At 36.3% G+C, this 23,773-nt stretch overlaps 1 protein-coding gene across 15 annotated transcripts in view; it reads left to right on the forward strand.

The window, feature by feature from the left end:
- Positions 1–23,773, forward strand: part of DLG2 (discs large MAGUK scaffold protein 2) — a 2,166,350-nt gene that overhangs the window by 876,549 nt on the left and 1,266,028 nt on the right. For 2 of the 15 annotated variants that reach the window (XM_017949251.3, XM_017949252.3), the window contains exon 1: positions 19,524–20,153. The exons of 12 other annotated variants lie outside the window; for them this stretch is intronic. In XM_017949251.3, coding sequence (XP_017804740.1) covers positions 20,052–20,153 — 102 coding nt within the window. In that variant the 5' untranslated portion in view covers positions 19,524–20,051. Of the gene's footprint in view, positions 1–19,523; positions 20,154–23,773 lie in introns of those variants that run through there. One more of the 15 variants, XM_021926897.2, reaches the window with a different exon arrangement.

Below are 23,773 nucleotides of genomic sequence, written 5' to 3' on the forward strand. Positions count from 1 at the left end.
TTGTATCCAGCTGTGGGAGAAAGCTTTCTGAGAAACTCCATGTTCCTTTTTTATTAGATGAAAATAAGAATGTTCAAACATTACCTCAGGTGGGAATTTGACTTTGCTCCTGCATTTTTCATTTTGGCTTAGTATTTCAATTTTAAAATAGATTAAGATATGTTTAGTATTCTTATAGAAAACTCTTGCCTAATCCTTTGGAGGACATAGAACTGTAAATTCTCTAATTACTACAGTCAGAACTGAAGAGTTCTTCCTGAAAAGCTGTATTCACACAGGAGGAGTTTGCATTTTTTTCAGTTAAAATTTCAGATTTTGTTTCATGTTGAAATTTGCCACAGCATGGTACATAAGAAAAAACATTTAAGAAGATGTCACAAGGCCTATATTTTACAGCCCCAGCTGCACCTCAAATGCACTGTGCAAGAGTTAAAAGGTTTGCCCAATCTTAGTTATTTCTATGTATAGAAGTTATATATTGTTGGATATACAGAGAATGTGATTCATTTTCTCATAATTCAATGTATTTAGTAGCTCACTGAAGATCCCTGGCCTATGTCTTTGTTGTTGTTGTTGTTCAGGGCTCTTCTATATATACAATGACAAAACGATAAAACCTAAACTTTTTAGCCTGGATAAAATCTACTCAACCAACCTGTAGTCTCTTTACTTCCCGGAAAGAACCTTGTGATCCAACCATATGATACTTCTCTTTCCGCAAGTATATTGGACTTTCTTGGCACATGTTGTTCTCTACTTGAAACTCATCCAGACTTATCCATAGAGTAAATTATTTCTCCTTCCCAAGACCCCAATGCCTTTATTAACTGTTGACTCTTTTCTCACATTGTCATATAAGTTGCCAGTTTCCATGACTCTTTGTCTTCTCTAGTATGTAAGTTCTTTACAGAGAGAGAGCATGTTTTATTAATCCTTGTATCCTTAGCTTCTAGTTTAATATCTGAAGTGTCATAGAACTCAATGAATGCTAAATGGATGGATGGGTTGATAGCCAAATCAGAATATAAGTAAATAGGAATAATGAATTGCAAAAATAAAAAATAAATTCTCACTAAAGATGGCTGGTATACTACAAGGCCTCTTAAAGATTCTTCAGAGCTATAAATCAATAGATAACTTCTTGATTTTGAGTATCTTTAAGAGTTGTAACAGTGTTAATCAATTTGAATTTTCTTCCCTGGGAGTTTTTAGGAATAAGATAAACTGTTCACTCACTTTACACCAATGTCAATGTACTGGTTTTGATATTGTTCTATAGTTACGTAAAATATAACTAATGGGAAAACTAGGTGGATAGTACAGTAAACGTAGTACTTCTCTATACTATGTTTACAACTTCCTGTGAATTTATAATTATTTCAAAGGAAAAAGTTTAAAAAGTGAATTAATCTTGTGAATTATGTAAGAGCTCACTACTAGGGTCTCTATGATATCTGTCAGTAAATATTTTATAAAGAAAAAAATTACAACAGCTTTATTCATAATAGGTAAATACTGGAAACAAGAAGCCAATATTAAAAGGCTACGTACTATATGATTCCAATTATATGAGATTCTGGAAATGGTAAAACCGTGGAGACAGTAAAAAGTTCAATGGGTTGCCAGGGGTTGGAGAAGGCAAAAGGATGAATAGGCAAAATAAAGAGGATTTTTAGGACAGTGAAAATACTCTATATGATGTAAGAATTATTGATACCTGTCATTATGCATTTATCCAAACCCATAGAATGTACAACACCAACAGTGAACCCTAAGGTAAACTATGGACTTTGGGTGATTATGATGTCTCAATAAAGGTTCATCAATTGTAGCAAATATACCATTCTTGTGAGGTTGCTGATAATAGGGAATGCTATGCATTTGTGGGGCAAGGGTATGTAGGATATCTCTGTACCTTTCTCTCAGTTTTGTTATTGAATCTAAAATTGCTCTAAAAAATTAAGGCTTTTGAAAACCACATGTAAGGTCTCTGCTGAGAAATTTGTTGTTAATCTAATGGTGATGCCCTTATATGTGACTTGACACTTTTCTCTTGCTGTTTTTGAAATTCTTCCTTTGTCTTTAAACTTTTGACAATTAGACTATAATGTGACTTAGAGCATATTTGGGTTTAATATATTTGGGATTCTTTGAGCTTCTTGGATCTGAATGTCTATGACTCTTCCAAGACTTGAGAAGTTTTCAGCTATTGTTTTATTTAATATAATGTCTACACCACTTCCCTTTTCTTCTGGAATACCAAGAAGGTAAATATTTGCTTAATGGTGCCCCATAAATCATATAGGCTTTCTTCATTTTTTTTTTTCTGATCTGCCTGTAATTATTTCAAAAGACCTGTCTTCAAGTTGAGAAAATTTTTCTTCTGCTTGATCTAGTCTTTTGTTGAAGCTCTCAATTGTATTTTTTATTTCATTGAATTCTTCAGTTATAGGATTCCTGTTTGGTTCTTTTTTATGATATCTATCTCTTTGTTGAGTTTCTCATTCAAATCCTAAAATTTTTTTCCTGATTTTGTTGAATTGTCTATTTGTATTCTCTTGAATCTCATTGAGCTTCCTTAAGATAATTATTTTTAATTCTTTTTCTGGCATTTCATTTCATATGCTTCCTTATGAGTAGAGTCTTTAAAACTAAAGAATTATTGTGTTCCTTTAGAGGTACATGTTTCCTTGCTTTTTGGTGTTTGATGTGTCCCTACATTAATTTATATGTATCTGGTGGAACAGTCACCTCTTTCAATTTATGGAGTGAGTTTCATAGGGAAAGATATTCATTTAGATGGATCTTGTGGTGTTGGTTCAGTAGGTGCATTGGTTTTGGTTCTAGGAGGGTGCAGCAGTTTAGTCTTTATGTGGTTTCTTCAGCTGTAATTCACACTAATGATGTTTGTGAGTATCTCAGTGATCTAGGCTGAGAGTTTGTGCTGGTGGTGGTGGTGGTCGTGCTGGTGGTGGTAGTGGTAGTGTGGCTCTGCCAGAGGTGGGTTTACTAGGTTGTTTCTTAGATCAAGAATACATGTATACACGCAGTAGGTTGGCCAACTCGGGGTCTGTCTCAGGGGGTTGGAATCATGGGGCTGTTACTCTCACTAAGAGCATAGGCACACAGTTGTTTGGCCAGCCTGGGGCACATCTGCCATGGGTAGTCCATGGGGATGTTTCTCTGGCCCTGATTGTGGGCGTATAGGGTTTGTGAAGGCCAGGGCCATGCCCACAGGGGGGTGGAGGGCACCATGAGGCTGTTTCTCAGTACCTGGGCAGGGCCTGATAGCCATTTTGTTGTCCTGGGGATGTGTTAACTACTCAGTGGCTCAAGAACCTCTCCCACTCAGAGAGGGTGTGAAACAGATTGGCTCAGGGTTAGTTTGCCGTGGGTAAGACTGCCAGACTGTTCATCTGGCTGGAAGTGCAGGTGGCAGGGGTTGGTTTCCCTGCTGTGTAAGATGACAATCACAGTTGATTCTGGGCTCAGGTTCTACACAACTGGAGTTGTGGTGTTCAGCCACTGGTGTGGGATTGGTGGAATGAAGATGGAGCCCCAGTGTTGAAGAGGTGCAGTAGCTACTGGCCTCCAGAGGAGGATGCACTCCAGAGGCAGCTTTGGTCTCTATATGGAACTGCATTGTTGCAGCTTGGCCCACAGTGGCTGGGTAGCGCTTAGGACATCTAAACCTCGTCCTCCTAATTTGAAGCAATACAGCTGCATGAATTTCCAGCATCTCTCCCAGCTGGGCTCAGGGCTTAGAAGAACTGTGGGGTTCTTCCGTAGTAAGAATTGTAGGTATATCCAGTGGCAATAGAGCCTGGTGGGATTCTTCTGATTACCTTTTTCCCCCACTCTTGTCTCTGGGCTGATCTGCTTTGGATGAGGGGGATGGGACTGCAGAAGCTGGGTGCCTCTATGCTGCCCCCAGGAGCTTCCAATTAATAGGTGCCTTTCCATTCCCCTGCTGTACTGCAGCCATCTCCCTTTGGCACTCCAGTAAAATCTTAACTGTTTTTCGATGACTTTGGTCCTTTCTTGCAACCTTCCTTCTTTTATCTAGTGGATGTCATGGAAACTAATAGCAGTGATAACCTCCCAATTTCAGAAAGTTGGGTTAATACAGGGTAGACCCAGTCATTGTGAGGCTGAGAATCTGGTTAGTATCCCCCAAGACAATGGACTCTAGGGCCTAGTTGGGGCCTGGGCACAAGGACCATTTCATCACATCCTGTAAAAAGACCCCAGGAGACTGTACTAAATTAAACTTTGGGATCACAGGGTAGTTATGGAACATAAATAAAATATTATTCAAATACGTTTCAATGCCCATAGAAGTGAGATAGTTTTGCATACTACTATATTGGTTTGATACTGTTTTATGTAAAATGGCTACATCCTTCATCTAGTTTGTCTTCCCTTGACCTCCTGTCAGATGTGAGGAAAAATAGAAATTCTAATCAACAAACAAAAGTCCCAGATTCCTTAGCCAGGTAGTTTTATTATTCAATCATATACTTACTGCTTCATCAATATTTCTCAATTTTAAACTCTAAAACTTTAGGCTTTCCTCACTAGCAGCTTTCCGTTTTTAAAGACATATCTTTTCCTAGTGATATAAAATATTTTTTAAAACTCAGGTAAAGTGCTCATAAGAGTGAACAAAGTAGTTGTCTGAGTGATCTTGGCAAACATATAATAAATAAATATTTTCTAGTTCTGGAAAACTAAGCCCTATGTGGAATTGTATCTTCTAACAAAGTAGGGAGTCATCAGTTCATGTAATAATACTTGTGTAGGAAAAAATTGATTTGGGAGTTACTTTGATTTAAAAAAAAAACTCTACCATTGGTGTTTAATTTAGTAATTTATCTAGAAGATTAATATAATTCTTTGGTCTTGAGTTTTAAACCACCTAAGATATTTAATCTACATTATTGAGTTTAATTTACATATAATAAAATGAATCTGTTTAAAATATACAATTTGCTCTGTTTTGATAGCTATGTACATCTGAGAAACCACTGCCACATTACAGTTACAGATAATTACCATCACCCCAAGATTCCTCATTCCTCCTTTTATCCCTTCCCTCTGTCTACCTCTAGGCCTAGGAAGCAGTAGATCTACTTTATATCACTATATATTGATTTTCATTTTATATATTGCTGTGTAAAAGGATTTATATAATATGCACACTTTTGTGCCTTTTAATCGGAACAATAATTCTGAGAGTTTACATATATATCTTGTTTTGTTTATATATTCACTTGTTAATGTATCTGTGGGTTGTTTCCAATTTGGGGATATTATGAAAAAAGCTGCTGGTCTGTGTAGACACATGTTTTCATTTCTCTTGAATACCTAGAAATGGAATGGCTGTGTTGTACAATATATTTATGTTTAAATTTTTAAGAAATGCCAAGCTGTTTTCCGAAGTGGTTGGACCATTTTACATTCCCACCAGCAATGTATGGGAGTTTCAGTTCCTCCACATCCTCATCAACACTTGGAATTGTTAAACTCCTAAGTTTTAGCCATTCCAGTTGGTGTATAGTGGCATCTCATTGTTGTTTAATTTTCATTTCCCTGCTGATTAATAATATTGGCCTTTTCTTGATCTTTTCATCCACTAACATTTTAATATCTCAAAAATAATAATTTTATAGCATCATATAGGAGATGTATCTCTATTGATAAACAAATGAATGAAACAGAATACCTAGTATATTGAAATCAAGAGGGTAGCTAATTGTAAGAACCATACATATTGTTGTTATGTCCTGAAATTTCTTTTTTCTTTGCAATATTTATTTTATCTTACCACCTTGCTGCCTCTCTGGCACCAACTAAGACCAAATATAGATGGTATATACATTATTGAAAAAGGATATATTATGTCATTGTTAAGCAGAGTCAACAGAGTAGCTACTAAGAAAAATAGTTTCCCGATGTTTTTTAAAAGACAAAAAAAAAAAAAAAGTTCTTCAAAGTCTGATTCTAGATAATTTTTTGTTGTCATGCTCTTCTCTCATGTTGGGTGATAGCTATTTCTGAGCCTTTAATACAACCTATTGACAGACACTTCATAAGTTTATATTTCTAACCTAGCTTATGCTGAGCTCTAGAGGAATGTATCCAAGTTAAAGTTACCAAAAACACTGTAAATCAAATTTACAATACAAGCAAAAAGAACAAACAAACAAATAAGCAAAATCCCCCAAAAGGAAGAATGCCTCCTCCATCCCACACATATACACAAACACTATCTTACTTTTTAGTGTATCATATTTCAGTGAATGGCATTACAACTTATCCAGTTATGTAAACCAGAAACCTAGAAGTCATACTGAACTTCCCCCATATCTGATCTACCCCCAGTGCTTATCACTTTCACTCACTTTTTAAGATGTTCCTTGAGTTGAACTATTTATCTTTGTTTCCAGTGCCGTTTCTCTAGTCTGTATCACCATTATCTGTTGCCTGCACTACTGAGAGCACCTCTTCAGTGTTCTACCCACTGACAGTATTGTTCCATTCCAGTCCTTCACCACACTACAGCCAGACAATCTTCTTGAAATGCAATATAATATCACATCCCCCACTTCTGCTTAAAAACTTTATATAAAACTTCCCATATACACCTATCACATTCCCTTTCTCTCTCTCTCTCTCTTTCTTTCTCAGCCCAGATAGTTTGATTTTGGTAAATTCTACCAAACATTTAAAGAAGAAATAACACCAATTCTATGCAAATCATTCCTAAAATATCAAAGAGTAGGCAATACTTTCCAACTCACTCCATGAGGCCTGTATTGCCTTGGTATAAAAATAGGCAAAGATATTTCAATAAAAAATGTTACAGACTAATACCCCTCATGAACATAGATGGAAAAAGTTCTAAACAAAATTTTAGCAAATGGGATCTAATAGTACAGTAAAGTTATGATATATCATGACCAAAGGAGCTTTATTTCAGGAATACAGGATTGTTTAACATTCAAAAATCGCCATGTTAATCACCTAAAAAAATCTCAGGCATAGAAAAACCATGTGACAAAATCTAATATCTATTCCTGATTAAAAACAAAACAAAACAAAAACTCTTAGCAAAATATAAATAGAAGGGAATTTCTTCAACCTGATAAGGAACATATGTGAAAAACCTGTAGCTAACATCGTATTTAGTGGTGAAAGGCTGAATATTTTCCCCTTAAGATCAGAAACAGGGATATCCACTTTCTCTACTTTCATGCAACATTGTTCTGGATGTTTTAACCAGTACAATCAGTAAAGAAAAAGAAGCAAAGGAAGATGGAAAACTCATTTTTGTTTATAGATGACATGTCATGATTTGATAGAATCTATTTAAAAAGCTACCAGACTAATAGGTGAGTTTAGCAAAGTTGCAGAATAAAAGGACAATATACAAATTAACCATTTGTATTTCTATGTACTAACAACAGTTACAAATTAAAATCAATAAAGGAATTCCGTTTAGAAGAGCATAAAATATGAAATACTTAGGAATAAATCTGATGACATATGTGAAAAAATCAGTACATTGGAAATTATAGAATATCGCTGAGTAAAATTAAAGAAGTAAACAGATACTTTGCTAATGGGTTGGAAGAATCAGTATCATTAAGATGTTAATTCTCTCTAACCTTATCTAAAGATTCAACACAATTCAACACAGTCAAAATTCCAGTTGAGATTTTCGTAGGTGTAGAATTAACAAGTTCATTCTAAAAATTGTGTGAAAATTTAAAGTGCCTAGGAGAGTCAAAACAGCTCTGAAAAAAAGAGAACAAAGTTGGAGGTCAAAAATATCTTGATGCAAGAATTATTATAAAGCTGCAGTGACCAAAACATAGTATTGGTGGAAAGATGGAGAAACAGATTGATAGAATGGAGAGTCCAAAATTAAACCATACATATATGGACAAAGACATACAATTAAATGTAAAAAGGATAGTCATTTCAACAAATAATACAGAAACAATTACATATACATGTGCAAAAAATGAACTTGGATCCATACTTCATATCATATACAAAAATTAACTCAAAATTGATCATAGGTCAAAATGTAAAATTACAAAACCTCTAGAAGAAATAAGAGAAGAACATCTTTGTGACCTTGTGTTAAACACAGATTTCTTAGATATGAAATAAAAGTATGACCCATAAAGGAAAAAAACTAATAAATTGCATTCATCAATACTAAAACTTCTGGTATTCAGAAGACATTGATAAGAATGAAAAGACAAACCAAAGACTGGGAAATACTATATGCAACATATAGCTAATATAGGTTTGAATCTAGACTATAGAAAAACTCTCAAAACTTAATAAGAAACAAATAACTCAATTTTAAAGCTAAGTAAGAGATTTGAATTGATACTTTAGCAAAGATAGTGGGGGAAAAAACACATGAAAAGATGTTCAACACAATGAGTCATTAAGGAAAGGCAAATTAAAACTATAATGAGGTACTGTTATACATCTATTAGAATGGCTACAATTAAAATGACTGACAATACCAGGTGAAGATGTCAAGGATCTAGAATTCTCATACACTGCCCGTGGAAATGTAAAGTGAGACAAGAACTTTGAAAAACAATTTAATAGTTTCTTAAAATATAAACACATATTCATCATGTTATCAAGCAAATCCACTCCAAAAGAAGAGGAAATATATAAGTCCATACAGAGACTTATGCACAGATATTCATAGCAGTTATATAACTTCAAACTGAAAGTGACTCAAATGTTCGTCAACAAATATAAACAAATTATATAATATATCTTTACAATGTAATATTGCTTGGTAATAAGAAAAGAGTAAACTATTGGCACATGGAACCATCTAGATAAGCCTTAGAATACATATGCTGAGTGGAAGAAATTCAGACTCCAAGCACATATTGTATGATTTCATTTATATAAATCTCTTGAAAATACAAATAAATATTTAGTGACAGACAGCAGATGAGTGATTGCTTTGGGATGGGGGATTAGGAAATAGTGGGAGGGGTAGAGGTTACAAAGGGGCACGTGGAAACGTTTAAAGGTGATAGATGTGTTTATTATCTTGATTATGTTGATGGTGTCACAGATGTACACATATGTTGAAAATTAACCAGATTTATACTTTAAATATTTCCAGTTTATTGTATGTCAGTTCTGCACCAATAAAGCTGCTTTAAAATATTTCTTGTGTAGTTTCCTAAGGCTTTCAGAATAAGAACAAACATTTTAAATATAATCTGAAAAGTCTCACCTCTGCTTTCTTCTTCAGCCTCTGTTCACTTGATGTTTCCCCTTATTTTCTGTATTCTATTTATCTCAGTCTTTTCCATGTTCCTTGTGTGCTGGTACCACATATTCTTTGTTTATCCTATTCCTTTTCTTTGAGATGCTTTTCCCCTTTCTATTTGTGTAGTTAATTCCCACTTATTTTTCTTATCTCAACTCAGTTATCATTCTCCTAATTACACCTTCTCTATCTCCATTTTTAGATGAGATTCCCCTATATATGCTCTTATACAGCCATGTAGCTCTCCTCAAAGCACTTATCCCAATCTGCTTTCTCCATTGGTTTGTAATCTCCATGAGGCCAGCACTGCATTGGTCTGTACTTAACCACTGTATCCCGAACTTGGCCTAATGTCTAGTACATAGTAGATACTTCAAAGTATACAATTGGTAACCAAAAGGGGGAGATAAAGTTAATGTGCTAACATCATCAACCAAGCAAAGTTTTTCCATGATCATATGCTAACTAAAGCAAATACTATGCACATCTTCCAATGCATTACATTTGAGATTGACAGTCCTTGTATTAAAGGAAGAAAGCACCAGCATTCTTGTAATACAACTAACTCACACACTGTACCAAAAGGTAGTTTTCTTATAATAATCTTATTTTAAGCAAACTGGACATAAGAATCTAGGTAGGCTATACTTAAAATTTGGTACCATCAAGGACTTTAACCATTATGCTTGCAGCTCATTAAGAGAAAAAGTGTAATTATATCATTATCTTAAATCGGTGATATATAGCTGGAGATTGTACCAGAAATCTGATGTCTTCACAGTTTTAGGGGAGGAGTTGTTTCATTGAGTAATCATTCAACTTACTGTATGATTAGCTGAGGGCCACTTCTTGTGACATAATAGAGTGGTGTTCTTGGGGGTATGTAAGATGCCTCATTTAGTTTATGCAGCTAGAAGAGCCATCTATTGTTCAGATGAAAGGGAGCTGATAAGGAAAATCTATTTGTAGTAGAGAAGCACACAGTGGCAATATAAAGCCATTTAAAATGAGCCATGTTCTTGTCAGTCTTCTCATGAATTACTGCTTTCAAAGTTGAACTCTGATTTAGTTTATTTTTTTGACAATGATCAATTTGCCTTTGTTTCACAGATGGGCAAGTCCAATATAAAAATAGAATTAGTGATTTTACAGAAATTTTGCTGTGGTTGGTTGACATTTGTTTTAAAGAAGTTTCTTGGCTAGCTTTGGTGTGTAATGAATGGATGAATAAAAGAATCAGTGAGTGGACAAATGAATATTATTAAGCATTTATTAATAATATGTGCCAGGCACTTTGATAGGTACTTTTACATGTGGCATTTTAGTTAATTCTCATAGGAACCCTGTGATAGAGGTATTATTACTCAACAACCTCCTCCCCTTTTTTTGTACTTGAGACAATTAACTTTCAGGTTAAGTAACAATTCAGAATTGCATAGCAGGTGTCCAAACTAGGACTGGAACATAGACCCAACTTTTATTATTTCAACATTGACATCAAATTTGGTGAACAATAAGGCCTAAGAAGAGTTCTTCTGTTATTTGAATTTTGCCATTAACAGTATTCTCACAGGTGGTGTAGCGGGTAGTGTTTTGGAGTTGCTTTTTCAAAATGGCAACAAGGTTGAAAGTAACTGTCATGAGAAGTCTCAAAGGCAAAATTGTGAGGGGACAATAATTATTTCAAAAAACACTTTCTGCTGAAACAAAATGTCAAAATTGATTCAGAACGAATAGGCTGGCATTTCTTCAATAAAGAGTATACTCCTCCTACCAAGGAGGTGGCAGGGAGGGGAGCTGGGTCAGGACTCAAAGACCTTCACAGTATTTCACCTAGAGCCTAGGTGTAAGCAGTGGAAAGTCTGGCTGAGATCACTTATGTATTGGTTCTTTATTCATCCATTTATTGACTAATCAACTACATAAGAAAACTATTTCAAATGAAGGTCATACAAACATGCTAAGTAAAAGAGTCTATACTTGGGGGTAGTTGAGTGGACATAGAGGACTTAGAAATTACAGTGAACAGAACTCTCCACCCCTATTCAACAGAATATACATTCTACTTAGCACCTCATCACACTTATTCTAAAATTAACCACATAATTGGAAGTAAAACACTCCTCAGCAAATGCAAAAGAACGGAAATCATAACAAACAGTCTCTCAGAACACAGTGCAACCAAATTACAACATAGGATTTAAAAACTCACTCAAAACCACACAACTACATGGAAACTGAACAACCTGCTCCTGAATGACTACTGGGTACATAACAAAGGCAGAAATAAAGATGTTCTTTGAAACCAATGAGAACAAAGATACAATGTACCAGAATCTCTGGGACACATTTAAAGCAGTGTGTAGAGGGAAACTTATAGCACTAAATGCTCACAAGAGAAAGAAGGAAAGATCTACAATTGACACCTTAACGTCGAAATTAAAAGAACCAACGAAACAACAACAAACAAATTCAAAATCTAACAGAAGACAAGAAATAACTAAGATCAGAGCAGAACTGAAGGAGATAGAGACACGAAAAACCCTTCAAAAAATCAATGAATTCAGGAGCTGGTTTCTCGAAAAGATCAATAAAATAGACTGCTAGCCAGACTAAGACTAATAAAGAAGAAAAGAGAGAGGAATCAAGTAGATGCAATAAAAAATGATATAGGGGCTATCATCACTGATCCCACAGAAATACAAACTACCATCAGAGAATACTATAAACACCTCTATGTAAATAAACTAGAAAATCTAGAAGAAATGGATAAATTCCTGGACACATGCACCCTTCCATGTCTAAACCAGGAAGAAGTTGAATCCCTGAATAAACTAATAACAAGTTCTGAAATTGAGGCAGTAATTAATGGCCTAACAACAAAAAAAAGTCCAAGACCAGATGGATTCACAGCCAAATTCTACCAGAGGTACAAAGAGGAGCTGGTACCATTTCTTCTGAAACTATTCCAAACAATAGAAAAAGAGGGAATTCTCTCTAACTCATTTCATGAGGACAAAGGATATGAACAGACACTTCTCAAAAGAAGACATGTATGCAGCCAACAGACATATGAAAAATGCTCATTATCACTAGTCATTGGAGAAATGCACATCGAAACCACCATCTCATGCTAGCTAGAATGGAGATCATTTAAAAGTCAGGAAACAATAGATGCTGGAGAGGATGTGGAGAAATAGGGACACTTTTACACTGTTGGTGGGAGTGTAAATTAGTTCAACCATTGTGGAAGACAAAATCTGGCAGAGACTGACAAAAAAAGAAAATATCAGGCCAGTATCCCTGATGAACATTGATGTGAAGATCCTCAATAAAATACTGGCAAACCAAATCCAGCAGCACATCAGAAAGCTTATCCACCACGATTAAGTTGGCTTCATCCTTGGGATGTAAGGCTGGTTCAACATATGCCAATAAATAAACATAATCCATCAATAAACAGAACCAAAGACAAAAACCACATGATTATCTCAACAGATGGAGAAAAGGCCTTTGACAAGTTCAACACCCCTTCAGGCTAAAAACTCTCAATAAACTAAGTATCAATGGAACATATCTCAAAATAATAAGAGCTATTTATGACAAACCCACAGCCAATATCATACTAACTGGGCAAAAACTGGAAGCATTACCTTTGAAAACCGGCATACAGAACAGAGGCCTCAGACATAACACCACCATATAAAACCATCAGATCTGTGACAAACCTGACACAAACAAGCCATGGGAAAAAGATTCTCTGTTTAATAAATAGCATTGGGAAAACTGGCGAGCCATATGCAGAAAACTGAAACTGGACCCCTTCCTTACACCTTACACAAAAATCAACTCAAGATGGATCAAAGACTTAAACGTAAGTTTAATAAAAATCCTAGAAGAAAACCTGGGCAATACCATTCAGGAAATAGGCATGGGCAAAGACTTCATGTCTAAAACACCAAAAGCAATGGCAACAAAAGTGAAAATTGACAAATGGGATCTAATTAAAGAGCTTCCGCACAGCAAAATAAACTATCATCAGAGTGAACAGGCAACCTACAGAATGGGAGAAAATTTTTACAATCTATCCATCTGACAAAAGGCTAATATCCAGAATCTACAAATAACTTAAACAAATTTACAAGAAAAAAAAATCAAAAACTGGACAAAGGATATGAACAGACACTTCTCAAAAGAAGACATGTATGCAGCCAGCAGACATATGAAAAATGCTCATTATCACTAGTCATTGGAGAAATGCACATCGAAACCACCATCTCATGCTAGCTAGAATGGAGATCATTTAAAAGTCAGGAAACAATAGATGCTGGAGAGGATGTGGAGAAATAGGGACACTTTTACACTGTTGGTGGGAGTGTAAATTAGTTCAACCATTGTGGAAGACTGGCAATTCCTCAAGGATCTAGAACCAGAAATACCATTTGACCCAGCAATCCCATTACTGGGTATATACCCAAAGGATTATAAATCATTCTATATAAAGATACATACACACGTTTGTTTATTGCAGCATTATTCACAATAGCAAAGACTTGGAACCAACCCAAGCGTCCAGTAATAGATCGGATAAAGCAAATGTGGCACATATACACCATGGAATACTATGCAGCCATAAAGAAGGGATGAGTTCATGTCCTTTGCAGGGACGTGGATGAAGCTGGAAACCACCATTCTCAGCAAACTATCACAAGAACAGAAAACCAAGCACCACATGTTCTCACTCGTAAGTGGGAGCTGAACAATGAGAACACATGGACATGGGGAGGGGAACATCACACACCAGGGCCTGTTGACGGGTAGGGGTAGGGGAGGGATAGCATTAGGAGAAATACTTAATGTAGGAGACGGGTTGATGGTTGCAGCAAACCACCATGGCATGTATATACCTATGTAACAAAGCTGCACATTCTGCACATGTACCTCAGAACTTAAAGTATAATAATAATAATAATAATAATAATATTAATAAATTACAGTGAACACAAAGGGTTGACAATTATGAGGGAACATGATAGATATTAGAGTTTATTGATGTGGGACCTGAGAATATATCATTGCAGTTGTGTTTTCTTCAGTAAGAGGAATATGGAAGAACTGAGAAAGGGTCTAAGGAGAGTCACTGAGACAGTAAAACTTGTGAAGAAAGGTTAAAGACTTAGAATTGTTCAGTATAAAGAGATTATACATATTGGGTAGGTTTATTCTTTTCTGTTGACTTTCATTAAAAAAAAAAAAAAAACAAAAACAGAAAAGTGACACAAAGCCCTTATAATTTACTGAATGCCTAATACAAACCAGATAAAGATGACTGGCATTTTTCAACTCATTATCTCATTTAAGCCTTATAGTAATGCTATAGTATTATCACCATTTTATGAAACAAGAAATGGTAGTTTAGCTAAGTTAACTAGATTGGTCAAGCATTCGTATGGACTTTGAGTATATTTATTAGTTGTTAATTGTATATACTTTCTTACTGTAAGGAAGAGTTTCATTACTCTCATTTTGGAGTAACCTAGTCAACTGGTTTGTAAACTCACTGATGGCAGAAGGACATTCATATTCCTCTCTGCCTTACATGTTTCGGGAAACTCAATGATAAAAATGCAATGTTCCACTTACATGAAAACATCTCTACTAAAGATTAAATGAAATAAGTGGACTTCAATTTACAGTGGTAGAGGAGATGGAAAAGGATTTAAAGGTTGAAATCTCACGCTAATAATGACAAAACCTTATATCTTTGATTGTCTCCAAAGTTCATGTGTTACCTAAACACTATGCTTTCTTTATAGGGGTCATAAGGAAGAATTCCCTCAAAGAGTTACTAAATAACAAACACTATTATAGACAGTAGATGAAAAATTGGGAGGTGTTAGCTATAAGTGATAGCCGGGATAGTCTATTTATTAAGAGCTTAGATCCTCAAATCAGATGGCTTGACTTCAAATCTCAATTCTATCACTCAAATAAACCATAGTGTTTTATATTACTGTTATCAGTATTCTCTCTTTCCTCCCTCTGAAAGAATTATCTTTCCCCAACCTTTGTCATCAGGTTGGCCACATGACATTCCTTAGCTAATAAAATGTGAGCTGGAAGATGTTTTTAATGTCTGAACAGATGTTTTAAGATTCGCTGCATATTCAATCATTGATCATTTCTCCTTCCGCCATGAGAACATTAGACAGAGGTTACTCTTCCATGCGACAGAAGCTACTTATAGAGGCTACTCTTCTGTCCATGGACAACATGGGCTAGAATGATAGCTAAGCTATGAAGTACATCTAACATGAGGAAGAAATAAACATTTGTGATTGAAAGTCATCAAAACTATTTTTGTTAGTTGATTCATTTAGCTGATTAGTATAACAATGTTGTTACCTTGGGCATTATTCTCACTCTGTCATTCACTTTCCTTTTTTGGGTGAGATTGAGTGATTGTGATGGTTAAAAATGTTAATGTAGTTAAAGTACTTAGATCAGTGCTGTACTGGTAAAAGTGTTTTGCAGAAAAAAGTCCTGAATTGTGGTGTTTGTTCATTTAAATGGTGTAAATACTCTCTCATGACTGATTCAAAGCTACCAGCATGATGTCACTGAATGTGAAATTAGACAGAGTTACACATAACCAGCTGTCATGAGTAGGATTGGCTCTAGCACTCTGTGGAATTCAGAACAGTGTACATAGCAGGCATGATATTAGTGCCTATCAAATAGTAAATGTTATGGAAGAGTGAAATTTCTGAAGATAGGTAACTGAACAAAATGGTTTCTCAAATTTCCTTTACATTCATAAAATCATATTTAGAAGACCACTCAGAGAATTTCAACATTGGAAGCAAACTTAGAAATAATCTAATATACCTATTTCATCTTAATAAAAAAGGGAATTGAAACTTAGAGATGCTGAGTAGCTTGCTCAAAGTCACACAGAGAGTAGGAAACAGCACCATGGCTCCTAGTAGCCAATCTATTCTTTTCCTTTACAACATGAACAACTTCTTTTTAAAAAATTGCTATGAAAAGAATCAGCAAAGAAAAAAGATGAATAACTAGCTAATGCCTCTTACTGTGTCCCAGTTTCTGATTAAGTATAACAATAATAAATAAAAGATTAAAATTAAACCCTGGTTACATTTATTGATAATCCTATTTTTTGTAATTATGAGTCCATTTTGAGGAAAGTTGTCATTAGGAGAAATGCTTAATAGTGTATTGTTGTGAGGCATCATTTTATAAAAGTGATAATTACTAGGAGGAACTGTAAATTTTATCAATCATTGAAATGTCTAATTAAGAATAGTTTATTTTGACTATAAAAATGAATGCATCATCTCCTTGCATTTCCTAGTAATATCTCCTAAAAATATTGCAGTACACCCCCATGCAGTACACTCTCAAATTAGTACTTTTCAAACCAGTAATGCAGTGTGTTCATATCTTAAGGTAACAGTGATTCATTTATTTTAACAACAGTGGTTACTGGCTGTAACTATGGAATGCATTGTCATGGAAACCACTTTTCCCCTCATCTTCCCCTTCAATTTTCCCCAGAGTTGTTATTTGGAGAGGAGAATTAAGGGAAAGCATTTTATCTAATACATATAAATGGATAACAGATAAACACATATACACGCACATACAGAGAAATGAACTCTCACTGATTAAAGTTAAACACAAAAAGTCAAGGAAATGAACTATACATTTTCTTTTATATTTTGTCATTTCACTTTATCAATTTAAACTAGCACAAACTGTAAAACGAGGAATAACTTGCACATAGCAGCCTTAATGCTGCCCTAGAATAGGAGGTCAGCTTTAGCTTGGGTAATTCATTAGGGAAAGACTGTTAGATATTATTGGAACATCACAATATAGAGCATACAATACTTTTGGGGTGTTTGAAATCCAAATTATAGGCTAATGAATAAGGGAAATATTGTACAGCTTTTTAAGAATCTATTCTCTTGGAAAAACCAGCCACAATTATAGATGCTCTGTAGGTGGAATTGCTCACACAATCACACTTTTTATGCTAACATAAAGGAATAAAATGGTAAGGGATATACTTAATCTATACATGTGACTTTAAATTTTCACAGAAGGCCTCAGACCAGAGTTTTGCTCCTAAAATGTGACCTCGTATGTTTAAGAACTTATAGATTAGACCTCCTGAGTCCCAGTGGCCTCCAGCTATTCATTAGATTGAATCAGTACTGATTCCTAATGGAGATATCTACTAGGCAAGGACTTCTGCACTTAGTGTAAGAATCCCAAAACTTTAGGCATGGCTGCCCTCTACAGTTAGAACCAGGTATAACTCAACTCTGAGGGTCTTTCCATGTTGAATTTTGTTCATACTTTGTTCCATATTGAATTTCCTTCAGATAAGTCTTATTTCATAAGGAGGAATTGCATTCCTCTCACAAGGGGGCTGATTAGAATGTAGATTTATTGACATTCTACTGGCCTATAGGATGAAAATGTAGGGTTGGGCTTCATAATCCATATTTATAATAAGCATCATAGATAATTATGACATAATCAGGTTTATTTTCCATCAACTTGGGAGAGAAGAGGAGAGTATTTTGGATATGGGTGGGGCAAAGGCACTTTATAAGGTACTGTCTTTGACTTAACAGTTTGCAAGTTGGTATGTTCTTTTGTTCTAACCAATACATTTAAACTTTCTAAGGAGGAAACATACCATGATATTGAGGCTTTTATTAGTTTACGATATAAGTGGTCTGGCATTCTGATGGAACCGCATCAGGAGGATGTGGTCAGTTTGCCGTGGATACTTTGGACTATGTTGTTCCTGTATTTCAGGTGGGATTTCTGAATTTAACACCAAATTGGGAAGAGTCTTGGAATTACCATATTCATGTAAATGTGACAGTCCTGATCCTTCCCAAATAAATCTGAATACTTTGGAACATGTTTCTGGAGAAGTGTGTTATGTCTCTCATGATGCTGTTTTCTAAACTCTCCTCTACTTTTCTTTGAACCTAACCTTCAGACTTACTGATTATGTGACTTGAGCAAGTGATAAAACACTAAGGGGCTCAGTTTCTTCCCCTAGAAAAAATATGTTGAATAATATCTACCTCTCAAGCTAAGAAATGAAATAAGCTATGTAAGTTAAGGGCAGCTACCATGTACTGGGGCTTACCACAGGAATATGTTGGTCAATATATCTGTCTCATCTTCGTGACAAACCTTTAGGTTAGGGGTTAACACCTTCTAGTTACAGGTAAGCAAACAGGGATTTGGATAATGTAAGTGACTTACACAAAGCCACATCTAGCACCAGAGCCAGAATCTGATTCCAAACTCTGATGTTTTGCTCTCTTTCTACCAACCATCTGTGAGGCACAGTGCCAGGCATCCAGGTGGCACCCAAAAAGTGCTAGTTTTACCCACTTCCTACCCCCACACCCTTCTTATCACATTTGTTTTTGTCTTCCATAAGCAATTTTGCAGCTGTGCCAGCCAGCCACATGCTGATTTTTTTTTTTTTTTTTTTTTTTTTTGGTCTTTTGCAATTTTGACAGCCTCAGTTAAAAACAAAAAACAAAACCAAAAAACAAACAAACAATAAAGCATCCATCAGTCTTGTCATTCATACTTCTGGAACAACATAAATACTACTTCTGGGGTTTCCTGGAGCCTCAGAGACATCAAGGTGCGGAAGGGGCAGACGCTTCTTTTTTGAGTTTGACAAATGTTATGTCAAATAAAGCCTGGGTTCTGAGGCCGCTTCCCTACCCAGCGAGTGAGTGGGCTCGCTGACCCAGAAGTCAACGGCGTAGGGCACCAGCGAAATCATTTTGAGACTGTTTTCTACCCTAAATTTCTTTGCTGGCCCTCCGACCGCCCCCGGCAAGGCACGCTGTTGTCAAAGGGCTAGGAGGATGCTCCCTGCAGGGCTCCGCGCGGGCCTCCCCTTCCCTTCCCGGGAAGTCGGCCTCGGAGGTCTTCTACCCTCGGGTGGCTGTAGCGGTGGGGGCCAAATGCAGTCTCGGGGTCACGTCAGCGCGGGGAGGTCCCGCGCTCCCACGCTGGGGACTCCTCGGCGGCACCAAGAGCACCCAAAGGCAGGGCCAGGCTCGCAAGCACCGCGCTTCCTCCCTTTCTCAGCCCCTCCCTCCCACCCCACTTGCCCGGCCAGCGCTCCCCACAGTGACTCTGGATTGCAGCAAACCACTGGCTTTTTACCAAATCGGGAGCTGCAGTATGTTTTTTTTTTCTTCTTCTTCTTCAGAGGAAATAATTTCAGCCCCCTTCAGCTCGCATGACAATCTTGTGTGACTGGGGAGAGTAGGCGGGCACATCCTTTTACATGCTAATACTGCCCCACCTCCTTTGAACCCTCCTCTAAGTGCCTCGCTTCCTTTTATTTTTATGGTTTATTTTTATTTTATTTTATTTTTATTTTACCTCCCCCAAATTCACCGTAGGGGGAAAAATTCTTTCTTGGTTCTGTCCCTCCCCCCACACGCCTCGTTCCCCAGGGAAGGGAGACCCCGAGAGGCTTGGTACTTGCCCGCGGCGTTGCTTCCACCGGGGCTCCGGGATGGCCACGGCGGGTGCAGGGGACAGTGATCGAAGCGGCAGCTCGGTCTAGGCTGTCGCTCCATGTGCCAGGCGAGCACAGCGTTTAGGTCCCCCAGCGAGCTGCCACTGCCGCAGCCCGGAAGGAATGTCCCCTGTTGTTAAGGACCCTGACTGTTTTACACCAATGATTTGCCACTGCAAAGTTGCTTGCACCAACAACACTTTATCGTTGATGTTTGGATGCAAGGTAGGACGAGGTTCATGTCTTTTTAATGCATGTCGCCTCCCTCGGGGGAGAGAACAATTCCTTTTGTTGCTTGTTTATGTCTCTGCCTGTTGGGAGAGTGACAGAAGCTGCGACTGCTCTGCTCTCTCTGGGAGCCAGCTGGGTTTGGGGGCCAACAGATCGCACTGATTTTCTGGCATCCGATGTTGGGCCGATAACTCAATGGTGATGGGACCCTGGTCTCTAACATTCAGAGGCTGTAAGAGCAGATGCGGCTCGGAAATGGGCACCTTGGGTGGCTTTCTGCTTGGGATCTCCTTGTGCATTTAGCTAGTGACTGGGCTCCCGACTGCTGATTTGGGAGCTTCTGAACTCGTCTCAGGTTACTACCACCTAGAGCCCCAACCCACTGGGCCAACTAGCAGGAGTAAGTTGGGTGGTCGATGAACTCCAGATGAAATTGAACACATCAATTTGCAATGTGACATATTTTAAGATAAAGAGCTTATTTTTTATTTTAGACAGAAAATCTGGAGCTAGGCTCAGATTGCCCCCAGTTGCGTGCTTTTCCCTTTTATACAATCCACTTGAAATCAACAAACAAATTTTATCAAGAGGTGGCGCAGTTACTCAGTGAAGTTTGTAGTGAATAACTGTCCCACCCCAGATTTTTGTAAAGGTGATTGGTGTTCCCAAAGAAATGAGGTTTGAAGGTTTTTAAAACAGGTTATCATTCATTGCTCCTTTTCTGAAATATATTCACGGGACTTCCTTGTTGGACCTGATGATGCACTCCCTGAAAAAGATGCGTAGAACTTGGTGTTTGAACGGTTTTAGCCGGTTAATGGTCTGAGTGCATGTCCTGTTACTATAAGATACAAGTCTTCATTTCTTTTTGTTGTGAAAAGCCTGTGGATTCGTCCAGCTTATTTATATAAAGCACTTCATGTGGCTACTATGGTGACTAAGGGGAGAGAGAGAGAGAAAGAGCAAGAGAGAGAGAGAAAGAGCCTGCTTCATCTGAAATAAAGTTTGACTTCTCTAAGTGAATATATATCACATTATACCTATTTTTCTGAAAGATAACAACAGAGATTGGATTGGACAGTTGGTAAGCACCTTAGGTAGTAAAGTTAATGAAACACACACACTGAACTTCATGGATAGTGCTCATAAGGAGGTGTAAGCTTAACGGAAAAATTGGGAGTCAGGATTTTAAGTCTTATATTGGCTATGCCTAGAGAATCTCTCTTCTCTGGGCCTCAGATCTTCTTCTGTAAAATGAGGGCTGTGGATGAGATTATCTCTGAGGCACTCGCCAGCTCTAACAATCTCTGATTAGGTCTTTCATGAAGTCATTGAATTATAATACTATTGCCAGAGATTTATGTTTTTCTACTCAATATGATAGGTTACACTTTAGGGTTAGTTAAAAAATATATTGCCTGTACTAAAGAGTAGCTGTTTGTTCCTTTTGAAACCCCAAAGAGGTCTTAGAATTGTTGAAGGTTTGTGTGTTCATGACTGTCAGGAAAGTGTATGTGAATGAACAGCACCAACAACTAAGGAGTTAGGTTCTCTCCCATACAACCTGCCACCCCTACCTCATGCTTTTATTCACCCTCCTAATTGCATTTACAGTAGCATCTTTGCAATGGTTACTGTTTAAAATCCATTCCCATGAACTTACAAGAATTACTTTGCAGTGCTAAATGATTATTAACAAAGGTGAATTATTTGTCAAGGGAAATTAAACACAAGCTAATAATCAAATAAGATAAGCCATTGGTATAGAGAATGTTGTTGAATATGCATTCAACCCTTCAAGTTCATTTACAGACAAGTTTCTTTTATGCTGTTATATTTTCCCCTGATTTTCAGACCATGTTGGAGGGAATTAAAATAATTACAAGCACACACTTTTTTTTTTTTTTTTTAAGGCTAAGGAAATACATTAGTTAACTTTCTTTACGTTCTCTTCCTTTTGGTATTTGGGTTTAGCAAATTCACTTTATGAGAGAGATTCATGTCCATAGAGTGAAACACCTATGTCATGTGTGTTGGCAGACATTATTTTTTGAAAAACAAATTAATGCTATGTGAAAATAATACTTTTAGAGACTCTAACCCATCTTATTTTGCAAAGTATTTGAATAAGATAATTCTCAAATCCTTTTATAACAGGATCAATTATTATATTATAACCATACTTAACAGGAGGATAATTATAGATGAATTGACATAAGGATTCCACCTTATAATCTTAAATATGGAAAGAGTATTAGGACTTTCTACTGTAGCCTTCTTCCTAGTGAAGTTCTTCAACATTATCTGACAGATGAAAACAGAATATAATATGGAAAATGTACCTCACATCAGGCTTAAGCTTCAAAGCTAAATTTTGTACTTACTATTGATATGATTTATGTAAGTCTAAGTTTCTTCATATGTAAAGTGGCCATAGTAATAACTACTGCAGTATATATTACTATGTCATTGTGAGAAATAACATTTAAATGAGATGCTTGCAGTACTTACTATGTATAAATTCATCAAATGATTGTTGCTTTTATATGGCCCTAATTATTTTCATAGCTCCACTGAGGTGGGCTTATTACTTATAGGAGAAACTGCTTCCACTGTTATTAACATAGTTCTCGTCATAAATTCTTCATCTTTATTAAGAAATCAATCATTACTTTTCCCAAAGTTATTTTTCTTTGCTCTATGCTGTTTATGTAAAATATAGGAACCATTTATGTATTGATATGACATTCAGAAAATGAAGTACATTTATGAAAATTAATGAACAAATTATACTATTATTCCATTTGATCAGTAAATATTTATTAACCACACAAGAAATGGTACACACTGGAGGCATAGCAATAAACTGCTCTTGTTCCCTTTGGTCTCAAAGTTAAGTGATATGGCAGATGATTACATTTCTTACAATATTGATTTAAGAAAAAAAATTATAAAGGATTTTCACTGAATCTTTTAGTAATTAAAATGTAATTTAAATAATTTTTGAAAAAATCATGGAGACACAGATTTCAGTAAGGATACTTCAAAAACCTGCAGTCATTTCAAGATTACCTAATAAGTGTGAAAATAAGATTATTAGGATGGATATTTATTTCCTTTCCTGAAAGATATGTATATGGCAAAGTCTAAAACCATTTTCATGTGTAGGCCAGAGTGTCAGTTTCAAAAACACCAAAACTGTTTGCTCTAATTATCTCAGAATGGCTTGAAGGATGCTGAGTAATTTGAGCTTTCAAGCTAGACACTCAAAAGTTATCTTCTTTTGTCACTTAGCCATCTCCAGGATCCCTCTTGTTTTATCCTGACAGCTATTCAATTTAGTTAACTGACTATACGACTTATGACTGTAAACATGGAGTGTCTTTCTGTGCTAGGCATTATGATGGGCATTAGAGATACAAATGTAAGTCCAACACCATTTCTTCCACAAATTAATTCTGAGCCAATTGAGGAAGTAATTCCACTTCCTTTATTAAAATACAGATCACCCACTGTCCCACCTAACCTTAAGTTCTTATGAGAGAAACCAAAATAACCTTGTTCCATAAAAAGATTTTCTATTATATCAGTTTCCCCCCAACTTTTTAATTTAT

The sequence above is a fragment of the Papio anubis genome, chromosome 12 (genome assembly GCF_008728515.1).
Source record: "Papio anubis isolate 15944 chromosome 12, Panubis1.0, whole genome shotgun sequence".
NCBI lineage: Eukaryota > Metazoa > Chordata > Mammalia > Primates > Cercopithecidae > Papio > Papio anubis.